At 43.5% G+C, this 19,038-nt stretch overlaps 1 protein-coding gene across 3 annotated transcripts in view; it reads left to right on the plus strand.

Annotated features, from left to right (window-relative positions):
* The window catches only part of TANGO6 (transport and golgi organization 6 homolog), a 591,842-nt gene that overhangs the window by 235,614 nt on the left and 337,190 nt on the right, over positions 1–19,038 (plus strand). For all 3 annotated transcript variants that reach the window (XM_078668284.1, XM_078668285.1, XM_078668287.1), the window contains one exon: positions 16,697–16,823. In XM_078668284.1, coding sequence (XP_078524410.1) covers positions 16,697–16,823 — 127 coding nt within the window. The remainder of the gene's footprint in view (positions 1–16,696; positions 16,824–19,038) is intronic.

The following is a 19,038-nucleotide window of genomic DNA, read 5'->3' on the forward strand; positions in this document are numbered from 1 at the left end:
TGTGCAACACTTTAAACAGTAAACAGTGAAAACACCACACAAAAGCATACCACACTAGGTTAGAAAATTAGGGCAAAATGTATTAAATAAAACAAGAGCAAAATGACAAAAATTCAATAAGTAGAACTAGTGTTATGAATTTTTAAAGAATAGACCGTAAAATAGCGCTTAAATACAGGTAGCGCCAACCGGGGATATCTGGTCGAGCCAGACCAGGACAAAGTCAAAAGTTCAGGCCAACTGCATTTGGAGTGCGGGCTGTCTACAGAGACCAATTTAGGTCCACTGAACCAAAATACCTTAAATCCTAGTTGCGTGGCCTTTGTATAGATCTGCGCCGCACATTGGAGGCAACGAGGATGCCGTGCGAGGTCCTGATGTGCCAATATTGAGTATACTGTCAATGGGGCTTGCGATGGGAAGGCCGGTGTCGAGGATTTAAGGCGCAGGTGAGACGAAGCGTTAGATCCGATGAGCCGTGAAGCTACGATGCGGATTTTCGGCATAGTCATCGAGGCTGCCGTCGACAAGTGATGCGAGGAGCTTGCACTGGGAAAAGCGTCATTCATGGGAGGTTCTGAAGGTGATGCGTTTTTCCAAAGATTTGGGATGCATTGGCGCTGTGAGTCTTTTGCGACGGGTCCAATCTATGCAACAGTGGTGATGCATTGGTTCTACTCAAAGATGCGCCGCCCAGCTGAGGGGATGTGTTGGTTCTGCTCTGGATGTATGCCGCTCAGCAGAGGATGCGTCTGTTCCGCTGGAAAAACACCTTACAAGGGTCCAGGTCGGGGGTGGTGCCACTTGGCAGGGTAGACTCCTGCACCTTACTCTTCACATCGGCAACATATCAAAAGAACTATGGCAAAGAACCCCCCTTCGGGGACCTATTGGGCATTGCAGTCCGGTCCAACAAGGAGCTGCCCAATGATGAAGCATGACACCCCTTGGATGTGTGAGGACTATTTCTCCTGAAGGATCAAATACCTTGATCTGACACCTCAGGTGCCTCCGACCCCCCTGCCCCTCTCTTAGGAAGTGCATACCTTCTGATTGAACTCACTTGAACCGTATGCTGGACCTTCATTAGCCTATTGTCCCTCTTTTTATAGACTTCACTAGTCGTTTCTGCAGCACAGCAGTCCTCCTTCCTGGCAGGTTCTTCAGAGGTCTAGAAGTGTACTGAAGTGGTGGTGTCAGAGGTCCAGTACTAATGTCCAGTTGGGCCTTTGAAGTGGGGGAGACTTCAAAGACAGGCCTTTGAAGTGCACTGAGGTCCTGCCCTGGCTCCAGACTCACTAAGTTGTAAGTGAGGCTGGGTCCAACTCTTCCCTCCTATCCTGCCAGGCTGACCCATCAAGTCACACCTAAGCTTCGATTGTGTGTGACTGTCTAGCGGGAATAAACAAAGTCCAACCGTCACCCACACCAAGACTTGTGATCCTAGACCGGCAACAGGCACCAAATGGATAAAGTAAGAAAATGTCAACTTTCTAAAAGAAAATGTTTACTTTCTAAAAGTCACACACACAAAAAACCACACAGGGTCTTGGCTTAATACCAGCAAGGCTAAACCTAATATACCAAATCAACAACACAACTGCCAGTACTGGAAGTCACTTTTAAATACTGATGGTGACCTTTATGAATAAAACATGCTGGTCCGTTTTTGAATTACGTCACTAGTTTATTATATTGTTTTATATCTTAGTTGAACAGAATTTATTCTTTTAAGCAAAACATAAATCTTTGCATGTACACATGAAAAACATTACATAAAAAGCAGCTATAGACAATACAATTTACAAATTCACCACACATCCAACTCTCACACTGGCCAATACATTCATCATTCATTCATACAATCATAAATTTTGGTCCTAATGTCAGTCTTGAATTGTCCATACAAATAAATGATTATTTGAACATGATTTCTTTTGGTCAACAATACATTTTAGAAGCAGAGCCCTGCTAAAAAAATTAATCTCGCTATATTGTAGGTGACAAAAGAACCCAAAACCAGGTTGACGCGTTTCGAACCCCCAGTTTGCGGGGTTCTCCTCAGGACCAACAGTCTCTAAAAAAACAGACAAACACTAGTTTTAATGTTCAGTCCAAAAAGACACAAGAAATCAATACTAATGGCACCACCTGTCGGTGTCTCAACTCCCTACCTTCTTAGTGTATAATTCATTCTCCAGCGGATGTTTGGAGGGAGTGGCACTCTAGACAAAACGACATGACAAACATACTCAGTATTTAAGGCTGGTCATGACTGTAGTCCTTTCAATATTGTGCAGTGAACGGCACTTACCTATTTACTTTGGCAAAAATGATTCTACAAAAAGGGAAGGAAATGGAAACATTTATAAGTATGGGCACCAGGATTTTATGGGGGAACTACTGCTGAAATCGCCGGGAAGCATTGATTTGGCGATAGACTAGTAGATGAAACCTTACCGGTAACGTGCATCAGTCGGTCACGGCTGTGCAGCTGAAAACTTCGCAAAATGAAAGATATCCGTTTCGCCCTGCAACAGATTAAGCAAAGCTTTAAATGCCGCGGTCGAACGATGGGCGAATGAAATGAATAAAAAGAGTATTACGAGCTACACGGGGCCCGGCCGTGGAAACCTTCGTTTTACTTCAGTCGCGCTTCTCACAGTCTCGGAAGAGTGTGCTTCCGTGTTAGGAAATGCTCGCTCTTCATTGGATGATGTCGCGGTCACATGCTCCAATCCCCATGCGCCCATAGGGAAGTGTTTTTTTTAAAGTTGAAAAAAGGGTTAGATTACACTTTATTGCAGTTTACAGGTATCCGTCGACAAAGCAACTGTAGTATCAACCACGGCGTTTTGCACAACATCAATGAAAAGTAAATCGATGTGCACAATCAAGGGCCACAATTTTAAAAGGCATGTTCGATCATATTGTTGATTTAAGCATTGATGTTGCGGCTTAACTATCTCGCAGTGGCTATTAAGCCGATGATTGACCAGTGAGTTGGAAGATCTCCTTTACATTCAAAACTGGTGAACTCGGTGTGCAGGACTTGTGTAGCGACTGTGTGCTCTTCATGATGAGTAAGGGCCTCTATACACAGATGTCTTTATATACTCCCTTTGTAGAACTCTGAGATTTCATTCAGCCCTGTGATTGCTGTGTTATATTTCATTATTAATAGCGCTTCACGCTGGTTGAGTCTACTTTCAGTGTCTCCACCCCTGGGGTCCTTCTCAATCTTAGAAATAATGGTCCACCGTAGATCTTCCTCTCTGTGTTTATTGAGCACCCAATGGTGAACCAGAGGGGCATTTGGTGTCTCTTTCCTTATTCTGGATTTATGTTGTATAATCCGTTGGCATGCCTCCTGGGTGGTCCTTCCTATATATAGTTTGGGACAAGGGCATGTAATCCCATATACTACATTTTTGGTCAGGCAGTTTGTGAAACCGTCGTGTTTCCAATGGATACCATTAAAAGAAAAAAACGATCCCTCATCTGTCTGCGCACAGCATGAGCAATTACCACATCTATGGTGGCCTGCTATTGGACTAAGTCCCATCATGCCTCTCAGCGTTGTTTCTGGGGCGGGGGGTAATGCTGCCCTTATTATATGTTGCGCAACACTTTTCTCTTTTTTAAAGGCGAACAGTGGTGGTTCCTTCAATTCGCTGTGTAGGTCCTTTACCAGGTGCCAATTTTGTGTCACCAACTTTCGTATCTCATTAGCATTCGGGCCGAACGTTGTAACGCACACAATCCTCTTTTGTTCTGGTCGAACTTTCTTTTGAAGTAGAGATTCACGCGGAACCCACCACACCCGTTTCAATGTGTGTTCTAGTAGTTTCTTTGGGTATCCACGGACTAGCAGACGTTGGACCAATTCACTTGCGTGAAAGAAATATTCCTCTTTATTCGAACAGTTTCTTCTAATTCGAAGAAATTGACCGAAGGGCAAATTTTGTTTAAGGCTTCTGGGATGATGACTCATATAATGTAATGCCTTATTCCGGTCTGTTGTTTTGCGGAACATTGTGGTCCCCAATGTGCCCTCCGATGCATATACTTTGACATCCAAAAAAGTGATATTTGAATTTGAGGAGTCAAAGCTGAATTTGATGTCTTCCATCCTCTGATTGATCCATGTCATAAAATCCTCTAGCTGTTCTTGTGTGCCCGACCAGATTATGAATACATCATCTATGTATCTCATATACTTAGTGAAGTGTTCACCATAGGGTTTGTTGTTATAAATGAATTTATTTTCGTAGAGGCCCATAAACAATATCGCTAACTCCGGTGCAAAGGGGCAGCCCATGGCCACCCCTTTAATCTGATAATAGAAGTCTGTGTCAAACTTGAAAAAGTTTTTTTGTAGGGCAAATTTAGCCAGTTGGACAATGAACTCCGTGGGAACTCTTGTTGGACGTTCCCTTTCATCTAAGAAAAAAGAGAGGGTCTCCAAGGCCTGTTCTTGGGGTATTTGCGTGTATAATGAGACTATGTCCATAGTCACTAGTAATTGCCTTGTTGGATCAAATTCAACCGCTGTTATTTGGTTCAGAAAATCCGTCGTGTCTTTAAGATGAGCTGGTATGTCGTCAACAAAAGGTTTTAGAAAAAAATCAATATACTTAGAAACAGGTTCAATCAGTGATGAGCAGCCCGACACAATCGGGCAGCCCGGAGGGTTATTTTCGTCCTTATGCATTTTAGGGAGGACATAAAACATTGGGGTCCTTGGATGTTTGTTTTGGAGAAAAGAGAATTCTTTGGGCCCTAGAATTCCCGCGTCTAAACCGTCCTGAAGGATGGCAAAAAGTTCTTTTTGTAAATCGTCCGTGGGATTTTTGTTAATCATCCTGTAACAATTCGGGTTGTCAAGTTGGCGTTTGACTTCCTTTTTGTATTTATTGATGTCCCATATCACTACTGCTCCCCCTTTGTCCGCCTGTTTTATCACTAATGAGGTGTCATTTTTTAGTGAAAAGATGGCGTCCTTTTCCTCCTTTGATATGTTATATTTGACATAATGTTTTTTATTTTCTAAGGAAGCTATCCCAGAAAGTAACATTTTCTCAAACGTAATGATTTCTTTCGGAGTTTTAAAGAAAGGTGGACAAAAAGACGATTTATTCCGGAGTCCCGTCACCTCCATATTTGTTTGTTCTGGTGTATCCTTGAAGAATATTTTCAGTCTGAGTTTGCGGCAAAATTACTTCACAAAGGTCACCATCAGTTTTTAAAAGTGACTTCCAGTACTGGCAGTTGTGTTGTTACTTTCTAAAAGTGGCATTCGCAGAATTGCAATTTAAATTCTGACTTCCCCATCAGTTTGGATTTTAAAAATTGTGATTCCAGAGTCACTAAACTTGAATCAGTGATATCTTCCCGTTTTGGAATTCCTCTTATAAAATATAACAAGGTAATCCCAGTGTTATCCTATGGAAGATGTAGGCCTTGGTGTAGGGAAAAACGAGTTTGAAAGGTTTTCATTAGCAGGACTTTTATAACTATAAAGTACATGTGCTGCATTTTAAATGCAGTGCGCCCTACCCTCCGGGTTGTCCAGGGTCTAACTTAGGGGTGGCTAATATGTCTGAAATGGGAACTGGTTAGCAGTGGAAAGTGCGCACAGCCCTAATACCAGCAAAACAAGGTCGGTAAAAGTGGAGGAGGAAGGCAAAAGGTTGGGGGGAAGACCACCCGAAGGCTGTCGGGTCTAACAAAGACGATCGTAGGATTGGCTAAATATTTCCATCCTCCCAATTAGCATGGGCCAACATATAGTCATTTTACTACTGTCCGTCACCACTAGGTACACCCTAGCGGTGAGTGACACTTCAAAAGAAATAATGCCCCCTTCGTCATCTGATTCCTATTACGTGGGGGGGGGGGGTATTATATTTTTTATTTTCAAAAAGAAAATCCTATTCCTCCATTTTATTTTTAAAATTTTTAAAAGAGAAAATTGTTTGGTGCAAGGCTCCATAATGTTGACGGAGCCCTGCACCAAACAGCAAAATGTCTTGACAGGAACGTGACAGCGGTTACTGCAAATCCTTTATAAATGACCGCCAGATTGGTGGTCATTTATAAATCTGGTGTTGGGTACCTTCACCAGGAATTTGCTCCATAGCCCTGGGAGAACGACTGCCAATATCTAATTCTGGGCCCTAGTCTTGTCTTGTTTCCTCACCAGGTCCCCAGCACCAGTACCATGGGGAAATCATTTCAACTTTCTTTTGTTATTTTATTTTTATGTTATGTTATGTTATATTAAAAGTTGTTTTTATAGAGCTTGTACACTGAGGTTTTTTGCACTGAAAAAGTAGAAAGATGTATTCACTTAAAAAGTAGAGTTTTTAGGAATTTCTCAAATATGCAGGAAAGAAGTGTTGCGCCTCAGTAGGGAAATTATTTGAATTTCCTCACCGTTGCCATTGAGAAAGCCCAGTCTGCAAAAGTGCCTCCTCTGACTTTGAGAATGTCAAGCAGAAATTGACTTGCAGGGCTTAAAGGACATTGCAACGAATGGGATTGGAATATAGATTTTAAAAAGAAAGGAGCAGAGCAATGAATGACATGGTGGGTCCCCATAAGAATTAAAAACATTTTGTCACAAGCAAAAGATACCTGCAAGAGGGCAATAGGTGGCTAGAAACTTATATTTCGGGAATGTACGCAGTTAAAGAATTCTGGTCCCTGATTGATACAATTTTAGAGGAAATAACACATTTTCCTCAGCAAAGATCCTGGGGTGGCATTCCCACCAGAAGTCAATATGTGAAAAATGTAATTGATATTAACTCTCTCGTTGCAAGGTCTATTAATACCCAAAATGGATTAAGGAATGGAATGGACTTTAAAGATGAGAAAAATATTCTGTTTGAAAAGATATATTGTGCACTTCTAGGCTTATGCCGAAGGTTTGACAGAATATGGGGGTTATATGGAAACTTGACTGGTTCAGTCATTGGGGATCTGATAGAGACATCTAGCCACAGATTCCTTAACTTGTGAATTCTCCCCAGGCGTCAGACAGGATCCGCAAAACCTTTTCTCAGCAGTACCTCTGTGCGCCGGGGGGTGGCGCGCATGGCTCCGTGCGACATCGACTCCGAATTGAGGAATTATTTTAGGACCCGACATGAGACGATTGCTTTCGTGATTACTAAGGAGGTATTTATTGGTTGACCATGATAGACTACTTTTGTGGAGGATGGGCATTAATTATCGTAGCAGTTCTTGAACTGGCAGGAATTATTTATATATACGCTTCATCATTCTTTTGAATTGTTTTATTTTTGAACTGCTCAACAACAGCTTCTGCCCCATGGGGGGGGACTACAGTGCCCAGCTTGCCTCACGGGCCGCCGCCGCCGCTACCACAGCTGACAGCAATCCGCGCCACGAGGCGCTTAAAGCTCGCCGCGGCTCCCGCTTCGCAGGCCGCGCGCGGGCACGCCCGGGCCCGTCAGTGGCCGGAGTAGGCTGGGCTGGACCACCCCTCTTACGTTTTACATTTATAATGGGTAAGCGGAAACAGCTTTGTTCTCAAGACCAGGGGGTCTAAAAGCAAAAGTGCCTAGAAAGTCGGCAACTATTATTTCATACCTAACGTCGGCGGTGGCTGTCCTAAATAATGAAATTGCAAATGGGGAAAAGGAACTGGGTCTGGGTGTGAGCCAAGAGACAGATGGAGGGATTGTTACACCTGATCTTGTCATATCTGATCTTGTGGTAAAAATGCCCATCCCCTTGGAACCTATTGTGCTGTTAACGTCTTCGCTGGCTGCGCAAGGTGCCCTAATTGTTGATGTTGCTGAGACAGGGGCGATGGTTGATGTCATTAAAGATCCCTTGCATGTCCCGGGCCTGGCACAAAAAGGGCAGTCTGAGGGATCCACCGCGAAAAAGAGACCTACCAGAAAAATGGGGATACGGGATAAAGGTCTGAATAAAGTAATCCTACCAAAGGGAACCCTGCGAGTGAAAAAATATATGAGACAGTACGGAATGTGGTGGAAGAGATCTTTACTTCTCGTTTAGAATCTGTTTTCACCAGTATAGCTAAAGACATTATTGACACTCTGAACACTTGTGTAGCTGGTATTTTGAAAAAATGTGAGCGTATTAACTACTTTTTAACATCCTCAAGACCGCTACACGTCCCTTCTAACCCAATTGAGTTTCCTAAACCCCAACTGGAGACCAAGCCATGTACTGGAGCTGACAACATGGGTGGTCATCTAATCTCTCCATCACGAGTAAAAGTAGACTCCGGTATTACGGAGAGAGTTGGGGGATACCAGGGCCCCCTTGGTAGCGGGAGAACTTTAGCAGTAGTGATAGGTATCATGTGGTTTTAACGGGTAATGCTCATACCCTGGCTAGCAGGAAATCCCCCGCTTTACATGATAGGCTCACAAAATCTAAATGCTGCAGTATTAATCTCCCCCCAGAAGCGACTCTACTGGTCGCGGTCCTTGTAAGGGTTCCACCATTGGGAACTGAAGAAGATGAATCTACACCAGACCTGTTATTGAAAGCTAAAAAATGGTTTGATCATTATTGTACTGGTAATACTCAAATCTCATTTAGCAATAAAATGGCCAGATCGGTGGGGTGGGTAGGTAATCGCCAGAAACAAGTTGAAGGGGACTGTATTATTGGTAACTTTAACAAACGAGGCGCTGCTGACAGACTGTTCTGGGATTGCTCGGCCTTAAAGAAGGGGGGGGGGGGCATTAGAGCCCTGCCATTGGGATTTTTTTATCCCCCACCAAGACGATCAAATGTCTTTGTTAAGCCCCACCCAGAGGTGAGCTTGAGGAGGCCCAACCAGGCTCTTCATAGTCATGGGGGACATAATGATTTTGAGCCTCAACCAGAAAGTTTTAATGACAGAGAAACATCAGCTCCACAAACTCTTCACACACAGATATGCCCAGTAGGGATGTGCCTAGCTCTATCAAATAGGTTCTCCCCATTGTGCCAGTTAGATGAGAATGACTGACTAGAGATTTCATATGATTGTTCACTTGACTCTAGCCATAACCCTCAAACTACTGATATTGATGTTACCCCTAGCTGTAATATTATTAGCTGGAATATTGTGGGGCTCAGATCCAAAAGGGATAATCCGAGCTGGCTTAAGTTTAAAAAAAAAATATGATATTATTGCTCTTCAGGAGACTTGGGAGAGGGAGAGCAACTTTTGGTTGGATGGGTTTAAATCCTATTGCTTGCCTGCTCGACCTACGTCGGCAGGTAGAGCCAAGGGTGGGTTAATGCTTCTTTTTTCCCTAACGCTAAAAGTGCCATAAAGTTGTTGGAAGTTAGTTCCCACAACTGTCTGATAGTAGAATTATGTACCCCCAATCATCCTAAAATATTATTAATTAACTTTTATAATTTGGGGGAATGTGATTCTAGAAATGAACACCTTTCTTATTTGAAATGTTTTTTAGAAGGTTATAGATCAAAGAAATCCCCTTTTTATTCTACTATACTCATGGGCGATTTTAATGTGCACCTGTGTGATCTGAATTGCCATATTGATGATGTCTTGGGCCCTGATTATTCAATGCTACCCCACTTTGAGCACACATTCAAGGGGGAGGCTCTGAAGGATCTTCTGGTAAGAGCCGATCTCTTTGAACCAGGTTTTCATGATCCATCATTTAAAGCCAGGGGAAGGGATACCATTATTGATTACATATTTTTGTCCCCCTCAATGCTAGGCAACGTAGTATTTTATAATGCTAGGATGTCTCCCTTTAGTGATCATAACCCAGTAATACTGGAGCTAAATAAGGATATGGATCTTCTGTGCTCTCTGGGCAAGGACAGGGGTGTCAATCATGTGGCAACTAGAGACCAAGGGAGAAGACTCAAACGGACCAAGGTAATCCCTGATTTCTATTTTTCTAATTTATGTGGGAAGGTTAAAAATGATATTGCAGTGTGTGTGGATTATTCCACCCAAAGGACAAGGTCATTAGAGCCTTTGAAGCTATTTGTGGCCAGGTTGCAACTGATTTGACCGTTAAAAGTAAGCACTGATTTAATTCAGGGGAAAGGTGACGCAAAATGCTCTAGGGCCCATCGAAATCTAATACAAGCCCTGAAAAACAAACCAAGAGACAGGGAGCAGATAATTAATCTCAGAAAGCATTATAAACTAGCAGTATCTACCCGCAAAAATGAGATTAAATCAGAGGCCTGAAATGCCCTAACGTCCGTTGAAATTTTGAGGGATAGCTACAAATGTTGGGCTATTGTAAATAATCCTTTTTTCTCGAGGCAGGAGAATGGTAACCTGGAAACTAACATCTCTGAGGAGCAGTGCTTATCATACTTTGAGAGTATTTATGGGTCAACTGAGGTTCAAGAGCCTTTTATAGCTTCAGACATCCGTGGTGATCTCCCTCTGTTGGTTTTTAAAAAGGAGGACATTGAGAGGGCAATAATAGATACATCTAGTAATAAGGCACCTGGCCCTGATGGGGTTCCTGCAGACCTTTACAAGGGTGATCCTAAATTCTGGGCTAAAATCTTAACAAATGTGTTCAATGCCTCAGTTGTCCAGGGGTTCCCTGCATCATGGTCCCAGTCTACTATCATACCGGTTTTTAAAAAGGGTCAGAGAGGGGATCCAAGGTGTTACAGACCAATTTCCTTGATCGACTCTGCTGTTAACATTTTAGGTAAGGTGATTCTGGCCCAAGTCACGGAGTGGGTAAATGACAATGGGGTTTTATTCAATCTCCAGTATGGCTTTAAAAAAGGTAGAAAAGGTAGAAGTACAATGGACCAGTGCCTCAATCTGTATTTATTGATAGGAAAATACACCTGTAGCTAAAAAAAGGTTTCCTGCATATGGGTTTTATGGATCTTTCCTCAGCTTTCGATCTGGTAAACAGATCAAAGCCTTGGTCCATTCTACTCGACCTAGGGATGATCCGTGTCTGGTTTATTTTTTAGCAGATCTACATTGGGACCTTCTGGCTGCTGTTAGGATTACTCAGGACGGCAAATGCACAAGACACTTTAAGTCTGGTAGAGGCGTTCGCCAAGGCTGTATATTGGCACCAATACTTTTTACTCTTTACATTAACGCCGTAGATAAAACCCTGGAAAAGGCTAGCCCGGACATCCCACTTGTAGGAAATAGGACCATCCCGGTCGTCCTCTACGCGGATGATGCCGTGTTACTATCCCGAACTCCTATAGGCCTCCAGAGACTCCTGGATGCATTTGGGATTTATATGAAATCCCTGGACCTGGTGGTAAATACGTCAAAATCACATGTCCTATCAATAAGTCAAAGAAACAAAAAAAGTTCAAACGTTTTAATGCAATGGTGCCGAGGTGCTAGAGTGACTGCTTTTACATATTTGGGGGTTTTATTAGACGATAGATGCTCTTGGGCCCCCAACTTAAAGCCAAAAAGAATGCAGTAGTGAGATCATCGTCAGCACTACTGGGCTTTGCACAGCGATTGGGAGCTAGGCCTTTTGAGGCAATTCTTGCCATCTACAGGTCTACATGTTTGGCTATTGCCACCTAAGGCGCTGCCGTTTGGGGCTATAAGCAATTAGCAGGGGTTCAGTTGGCTGAGAACAAATTTTTACGGGCCCTCTTGTCCGTCCCCCAATCAACCCCCACCTATGCTGTTGATCAGGAACTGGGGGTGGGGTATGTGACTGATTTGGTGGGATTGGCTCACCTGGTCTGTTGGATGAAAACGTGGCTCAACCCAGAGCTAACTTTGAACCATCAGATTTTAAGGGATTGTGTTGCCTTAGATAAAGCCAGCAGTATCCAGTGTTTGTCGTACGTTAAAGGGTATGTTTATTAAACTAGGGCGGCCTGATATCTATAACACACCAGAAGGGATTACAAAAATCTATGTAAAATGGGTGAAATCACAGTTCTTGAATATACTGAGGTTGGAACGGGAGGATCAGCAGATACAAAAACCTTTGGCCAGGGCTCATTACCTTATAATTTCCTCACCGTCAATAGAGCCCTATCTGAGAATTGTGACCAAACCATTCCATCGTTGCCTTTTGATTAGGTTTCGTTTGAACTTAATTCACTTTTCCCTGGGCAATCTTCCTGGATGGTGTAAACCAGAAGATATAGCCCTGTGTAACTGCGACAATTTTTCACCTCAGGATACTATGCATTTTATAATGTTTTGTGACTTTTATAATAACATTAGGAGGAGGTTTTTAACCACTCTTTTCGGGGGAAAGGGCTGTTTACAGGTCAGACCAGCATTAATGTACCTTCAACTGCTAGATAATACCTGGAATATTTTTAATATTGCCAGTTTTCTCGTTCTGCTGTCCGCCTTAGGAAAAGAAGTTTCCCTATGACGAATGATATATGAATTTTATTGATCTCTATTTTATTGTTATTGTTCTTATCTGATATTTTTTAAGTTTTGATGAATTATAGACTTTGTGTAGAGATTTTATATTTTTTATATCGCTCATCTGTATTGAATGATATTATTTTTGTTTTTTGTTTTGTCTTGTATTGTACTTTTATGATTCTAATTAATCGAATAAAGTGGTTTTGACTTGACTCCGAATATGACATCAGGTAAGCCATAGAATTCCCCTCAGGTGCGCTGACATAAGTGAGTGCACACGGATCCGAAGTAACGTATCTCTAGACGTTTTTGGCCTGCTGTTACAAGCTTTTCTCATCTGAAACAGTGTGCTAAATTCCTATGCCCTCTGGGTTTAAGTCCTGTGGGTCCTGTGCTTGCCAAATGTCTGGTACGGATCCACATTCTATCTGTATATGGTGCTTGAACGAGCACCACGACGCCGACAAGTGTGACTCCTGCCAGGGGTTGAAGCTAAAGGCTCTGAGGGAGCGCATGAAACTTCTAACGGCACGGTTGTCACGGACCTCCAGCTCCTCACTCGTCGGTCATCCTCCCGATCCAGGAGTCATTACCGTGAGCCCCATTCTTCTCCCCGTAGTCAAATGCAGTGGCCCAGTCTCCGGCTGCCTCTCATGGTAAACGGCATCGTAAACCTCTGTGGCTCCTTTGACTTGCGGGGTGGATCGTGGGGACTATTTTACTTCCGCTCTGGCGTCGCTTCCATGCCTTCCACCCTTTCCTGGAGCAGGGGTGACCTGGAACCAAATGCAGGAGTACTACAAGGCTCTCTATCTTCTCTTTGGGCCCTCGTTTCCCTCTGGAGTGCCTGCGGGCCCCAAGGAGGTCATAGATGCAGTAACTGTGTCATTGTCGAATGGTTCACTCCCGGTATTTTTCAGCCTTCCCAGGTGAACGTCGGTAAAGCGCAGGGTCAGCACCATCTGACACCAGTTATGGAGCCATTTTCAGCACTGATGGTTTCTGTGGAGTTTCACAGGACCAGTTGGGGGAAGGATGTGAGGGGAAAGCCCCCTTGGAGCAGCCAGTTCTTGTGGCTCCTACTATGTTGGACAGCTGGATTGCTGAGCTGGGAGAAGCCAGCGGGCTAGATTCATCCCCTGCTTCCTCTCTTTTATCGCCTCCTGGCCTCACCTCGGAAGCTAGTTGTTCTTTGGCAGAAGTTTTGAAAAGAGTGGCTGATGTCTTACATCTCACTCTACCTGCAGTAGAGAAGGCTACGGACCCTCTTATTGAGGTCCTTCATACCCGCCAGTCGAGGTTGAACCAGTACTCCCCTTCTGTGAGGCACTGTCTGATATTTTATTGGGGGCACCAGTGGACTACGCTATTGCACACAAATACCGGCCTGCCCCAGGGGACCCCGCATACCTAATTCGACAGCCGACCTACTACAGCTTCGCAGTCCAGGCCATTACGGCATCTCCTGAAATAGAGAACCTTCCCCATTCCCCCTTGACAAAGAGTCCATGAAGAATAATTCTTGCTGGAAACACATTTATTTACTCCTCTAGTGCAGCATTACGCTCCACCAACACGCTTTGCGTCCTAGGACGCTTTCTCCATGCCTTGTAGGACTCCTTGGCACAGCTTTTACCTTTGTTCCCAGAGGCCAACAAGTACGAGTTGACCCAGTTGATTTAAGATGGTCGGCAGGTGGTTAAGCTGTTCATCAGGTGTGGAATGGACTCCACCGATTCCATTGGTCGAGCCATGGCGTCGGCTGTGGCATTGTGCCTTCACACCGGGCTTCAGGCATCTGGATCTTCAGAAGCTGTCCAGACAACCTTGCTTCACATGCCATTTGCTAGGGTTCATCTGTTTGGAACCCAAGTAGATGCGGCCTTACTTAGGTTTCGGGCGAGTTGGGGAGGGCCAGACCCTTAGCTTGCCCCCTTCCCATTTTTCCCCTTGTTATTACAAGGCAGTATGTGCGTTTTGTAGCATCAATCGCCAGATCAGTGTCTTTTCCCTGATCTCTGGTGCTGCTGGATAGCCTCATGTCTTGAGACCCTGCAGAGAGTCTTACTCTATAAGCAGGTTGGGTTCTTTGGATGCAAATGTTATGTGAAACCCTTTTCACGCGATTCCTTTTAGCATATTGTGAGATGTTTGATATTGGCCACACGGGCTTATTGCCCTTTCTTCTGTCCCTAGGCTGTAGCTCAGGACTTGTTATTATGTCCCGTTATTGTTTTGGAAACCGTGTTTCCTAGTTCAGTTCCTTTGGCAGCCTCTTATTCCCTCCTGGAGGTTCCATCACGTATCAATGGTACGCAGTTTTTGTGCTACACTCCCTTGGCATTGTCTCCTTCTATCCTTCGATTGTTACAATGGCGGCATGTTTTCTTGCGGAGGTTTTTTACGTATTACCTCCAGTAGATCGTTTTCCATCTTTGACTGTTTCCACTTTGTGGACTTGGTTGCGCATGCCAGTGTTGCGCTAAGGCACCTCTCCTGGCTAGAGGTAGAATTAGCAAGTTTCATGGAGACTTGTTGTCCCCAAGGTTGGGAATTGAGAGTACCGCCTTGTGCCTCTGGTGGTACAGGCCTCATCAAGCCAGGGGCTCAAATACCTCTGATATTAGGGAATATACGCCATACCCCAGGTATTGACTGTTCTTACCGCTGTGGATGCTCAGCAGGGTCGGTCTAGTTGGCATTTGATTGTAGAACGACATTGTTATTCCTGTTTTCTTTCTGCCCACACCGCGGCCATTGTGTGACTTTCTACCCTTCCCTCATGGTTGTTGCATGACCTGTTGTCCTTGTCCATTGTGTGATGTGGTCACCTTGCCTCATGGCTGTTTGGGCCTTATACGAACTTATGTTCTATATATATATTATATACCATGGCTGCCCGTCCGTCTGATGGGGATCGCGCCCTCATCTGTCTTGTGGGGGGAGCTTTTCTTCTGGATATTCCTTTGAGTGATTCTGGAATACTTCGATTTTAAACCTTGATGTGCATTTTGTAGCAGTATATCCTAAACTGTGTGTAATGCAAAACAATGACTTACATGTTCACAGTGCTTTCTGTCACAGGCTGTGACCTCGTAGCACTAAAAATACATAAGTCCCTATTCTCTACTTCACCAACAAAGATTTAATTCCGTGGATCTACGTTTATAAATGGACGTGTAAGGGGCATTACTAATAGAGGTTTTATAATGTACTATATTGCATATCCCACAGTAACAACTTATTAAAATGTATTTGTACGTTTCAGCTGCGCACTATTTTTTATGTAGCTACCTGACAGTAAAAACACGAAAAAAACTTGCAGAATATTTAGTTTTTTTAGCCACACCTCTGTACCCAGCCCCACACTCACTGACACCGCCCCATTGCATGCAGCATCACACATACGTTTTTTTTTAAATGCACTTCAACCTCTGTTTAAGAGTTGGTATTCTGAGACCAGTAACTGGTCACAAAGCGGGAAGTGCAGTTTTCCCAAAATGACTGCTACGGAGAGCAGCTTCCAAAGACAAGTTCATTTCTTCTTCATGTTTTTCCACTTGGAGTGTTTTACTGCCATATTTTCAATGTCGTTTTATTTTCCTCTCAATAGTTCATTATTCATTTCATTTTCTCTCTTTTCTCACAACAACAGTTCTATATGTCCAATAGTTCACTATGGCATCATATAATTTTCCAATGACTGATTTTCACCTCAGAACTTCATGTCTGTGCTTTACCCCTTTAATCTTGTTTTGTCTTAAAATGTGAATTTCTAACTATCATAAACTACAAAATCGAACAGGGATCATTATTTCATACTTAAATACGGCTTATTTAGCAGACTGTTTGTTAGTGGCTCTCCAATGGTTATTAACAAACCCAGGAGCAGTTTAGTAAAACCCGCACTATCTTGTGCATGCTCAAAATATTATAAACGTCGTTGACTGTGTCAAACCTAAAAAACACACAACACAATTCATTACAATGCATATCCATTATTGACTAGATCTTATCTCTAATCGGTGTGAAACAGAAAGAAAGTGTGTCCCTGATATTTCTGTGACTTGACTGTGTTATTTTGTGGACTGCCCCAAATTATAGCGCCCTACACAAATGCGTTAACATTGACAATGCTTTTAACTCTTGGATTGCCGAGCACTATGGTCTTTGTCAATGCTTGTTATAGCTATGTCTCTTCTCTAATGCCAGATGGGCTGCAACGGATTCTGTGTTTAGCGGTGCAGCATAGCCTATAGGGTGCTGTGCTATACTTTAATAAGAGTTTTTCCTTTCTCTTTGTAGTGATGAAGAGGAGGCTCTGTATCAGAAGGTGTCCTCTGATCAGTGGATGGTGGAATGCCTGGTGGACCTTCTCTCGCACTGCAAAGAGAGCGGCCTTGCTGGAGACTTCTTCCTCTGCTGTCTCAAGGTAAACACGTGACCCCTGTGACCCACTGGTCCCTGCTGGGAGCTCCCAGGCCAACCATTATCCTAAACAGGAAGTTCCATTCTAATGTAAGGGCTTTTTGGACCTTAATGGAAGGGGAGGTCTAATTCCATGACAACACTGTCAATGCAGAATCCTCCTGTGGGTTGTGGTCCTGGGATTATCACTTACTGTTAAGAGCCTGCCTGGGGGAGGGGGGTGTATATGGGTACAGCCAACTGGATCCAGAGCACCATTCCGCTACTGTAATGTGGAAATTGTTGCTTGGTCTTCTGTAAGTACTTTCACAAAACACTGGGGTGGAATTGTGGTAGGGATGATGTCAGACTTTGCAGATCCTTTCTGTTGAATCATTTATCATTTTTCTGACGTTGTTGGTCATAGCATGCCTAGGGTATAGGGAAGAAATGTATGTTTTCACTAATAGCTGTAGGTCGCGAAGGCCTTGTCTTCGTTTAGACCACTGCTTTGCGTTGTAGGAGTTAACAGAAAAGTGAGTTTGATGCTCTGCCCTTTTAGCTTTGCCTCAGTGTGGCTTTACATATTCTGGGAAAAGGTTTGAAGTGCTTTCTGGTGATCACAGGAAGACAGCGTGTTATAATTTACACGCACAATGTTGAAGATGGTGTTTCTGCTTCACAAAAGTATCATAACCTGCTGGGTTTTAGCACAAACTCTGAGAGCTAGTGTTACAGGTAAGCAGCACTTCTTTTCAGGGGTTAGACTGTCACAGTTAGTTTAATGTTTGGGAGTCAGAGGCTGCTCTCCTTCAAAACCTTTTACTTAAAATATGAGACTCATTCATTTTTAAACAAAGACAGTGGTGTTAAATGGGAGTGAGGGTAAAACCGAGGAAAGAGACATTTGAACAGCAGACAGCTGGTGGATAGATTTCATGGAAGAGGGGTAGAGAAGGAATGAAGCTTGCTAGGCTCCAAGGAAAGAAGGAGTATTTAATCTCAGCCCTACCTTGGTTTCGAATGGTGGTAAGGAAGCGTTTGTGACCCAATTTCTTAAAAAAAAAATAACTGAGAGATGTATAATGGTCACTGATAATCCCACGCCCACCGCCCCCACAAATGTATGGAGTATATTTCAGGAGGTTACACATCTGTTTCTAGTGATCCTGAGATGGGGTTTCTGAGCTGTTGAGCCCTCGGTGATGCTGTTCTGCTGCCACGAAGAAGTCAAGGTGGAGATTGCAGAGTAAAGCTTGTTTTCCAGCAGTATGTCCAACCCACTGTGCTAACTTCTGAAGCTGATGAGGCTGTGGTACTGAGAAAAGGTGATAAGTCATGCTGGGCATGTGAATGGGATACAATGATGAGCTATGTAATGGCTGCATTTTCTATGGGTCTGAGGTGTGGTAGTACCTGGTTTGCAGCTGTGCTCTGGCCTTATTATATTGCCCAAAACTAGTGGTTTTGTGCTGGCTGCCTAAAATATCGCTCAGAGGGATGCCTTTCAAAGATGACAAACACAAGAAGGACACAAGCAAGGTTTCATCCCATCCATGCACTGGAGAAGCAATGGGGGATGACAGATGCACTATGTGCCATCAGAGTTTGTGCCTATGACGAAGAAGCGGTCATATTGGTAACACGGAAGCAGGAAGACTGAAAACGTGACTCTTTCAAACACAACTTGAGTGAATATTAGTTTCTTTATATCTAGCGGAAGTGACTTTTGTCGAGCTTGAAACACAGTTGGGAGCCCAGACAACCTTAGTAATGTGTGGCCATATGTATAATGCATCTTGAATTCAAATTAAACATTTGGAAAATGAGGTACAGTCAGCTATTTGTGCAGAGTGCTTGTTCTCCTGAATGAGGAAATCTGTGTCCTGCACTGTGACATTTCTTGAAATCAATGGTTCTTCCTACTGACAAAACCACAAATTGACATGTCTAATACCTACATAATTCCAACTAGAGGACTTCGAATAATTTAATGAGATACACTATCACTGATGCTGCACTGTGCAGCTTCAAAAACAGGATATTCTGTGAGAGTTTAACAGGAAGTGTGCTGTACATATGGTAGACTGGAAGATGCTCCCCCTGTTTGACTTTTGTTCAACTACCCAGCTAAACAAACAAGCATTAGCAAAGCGAACACGTCTTGCCTTGTGGGCCTATTGGCTTTAGCAATACTGTGCAGCACTGGCATTCAGTATTTTTTTGGGCTGATGCTGTAA

The sequence above is a fragment of the Lissotriton helveticus genome, chromosome 12 (genome assembly GCF_964261635.1).
Source record: "Lissotriton helveticus chromosome 12, aLisHel1.1, whole genome shotgun sequence".
In the NCBI taxonomy this organism is placed as follows: Eukaryota; Metazoa; Chordata; class Amphibia; order Caudata; family Salamandridae; genus Lissotriton; species Lissotriton helveticus.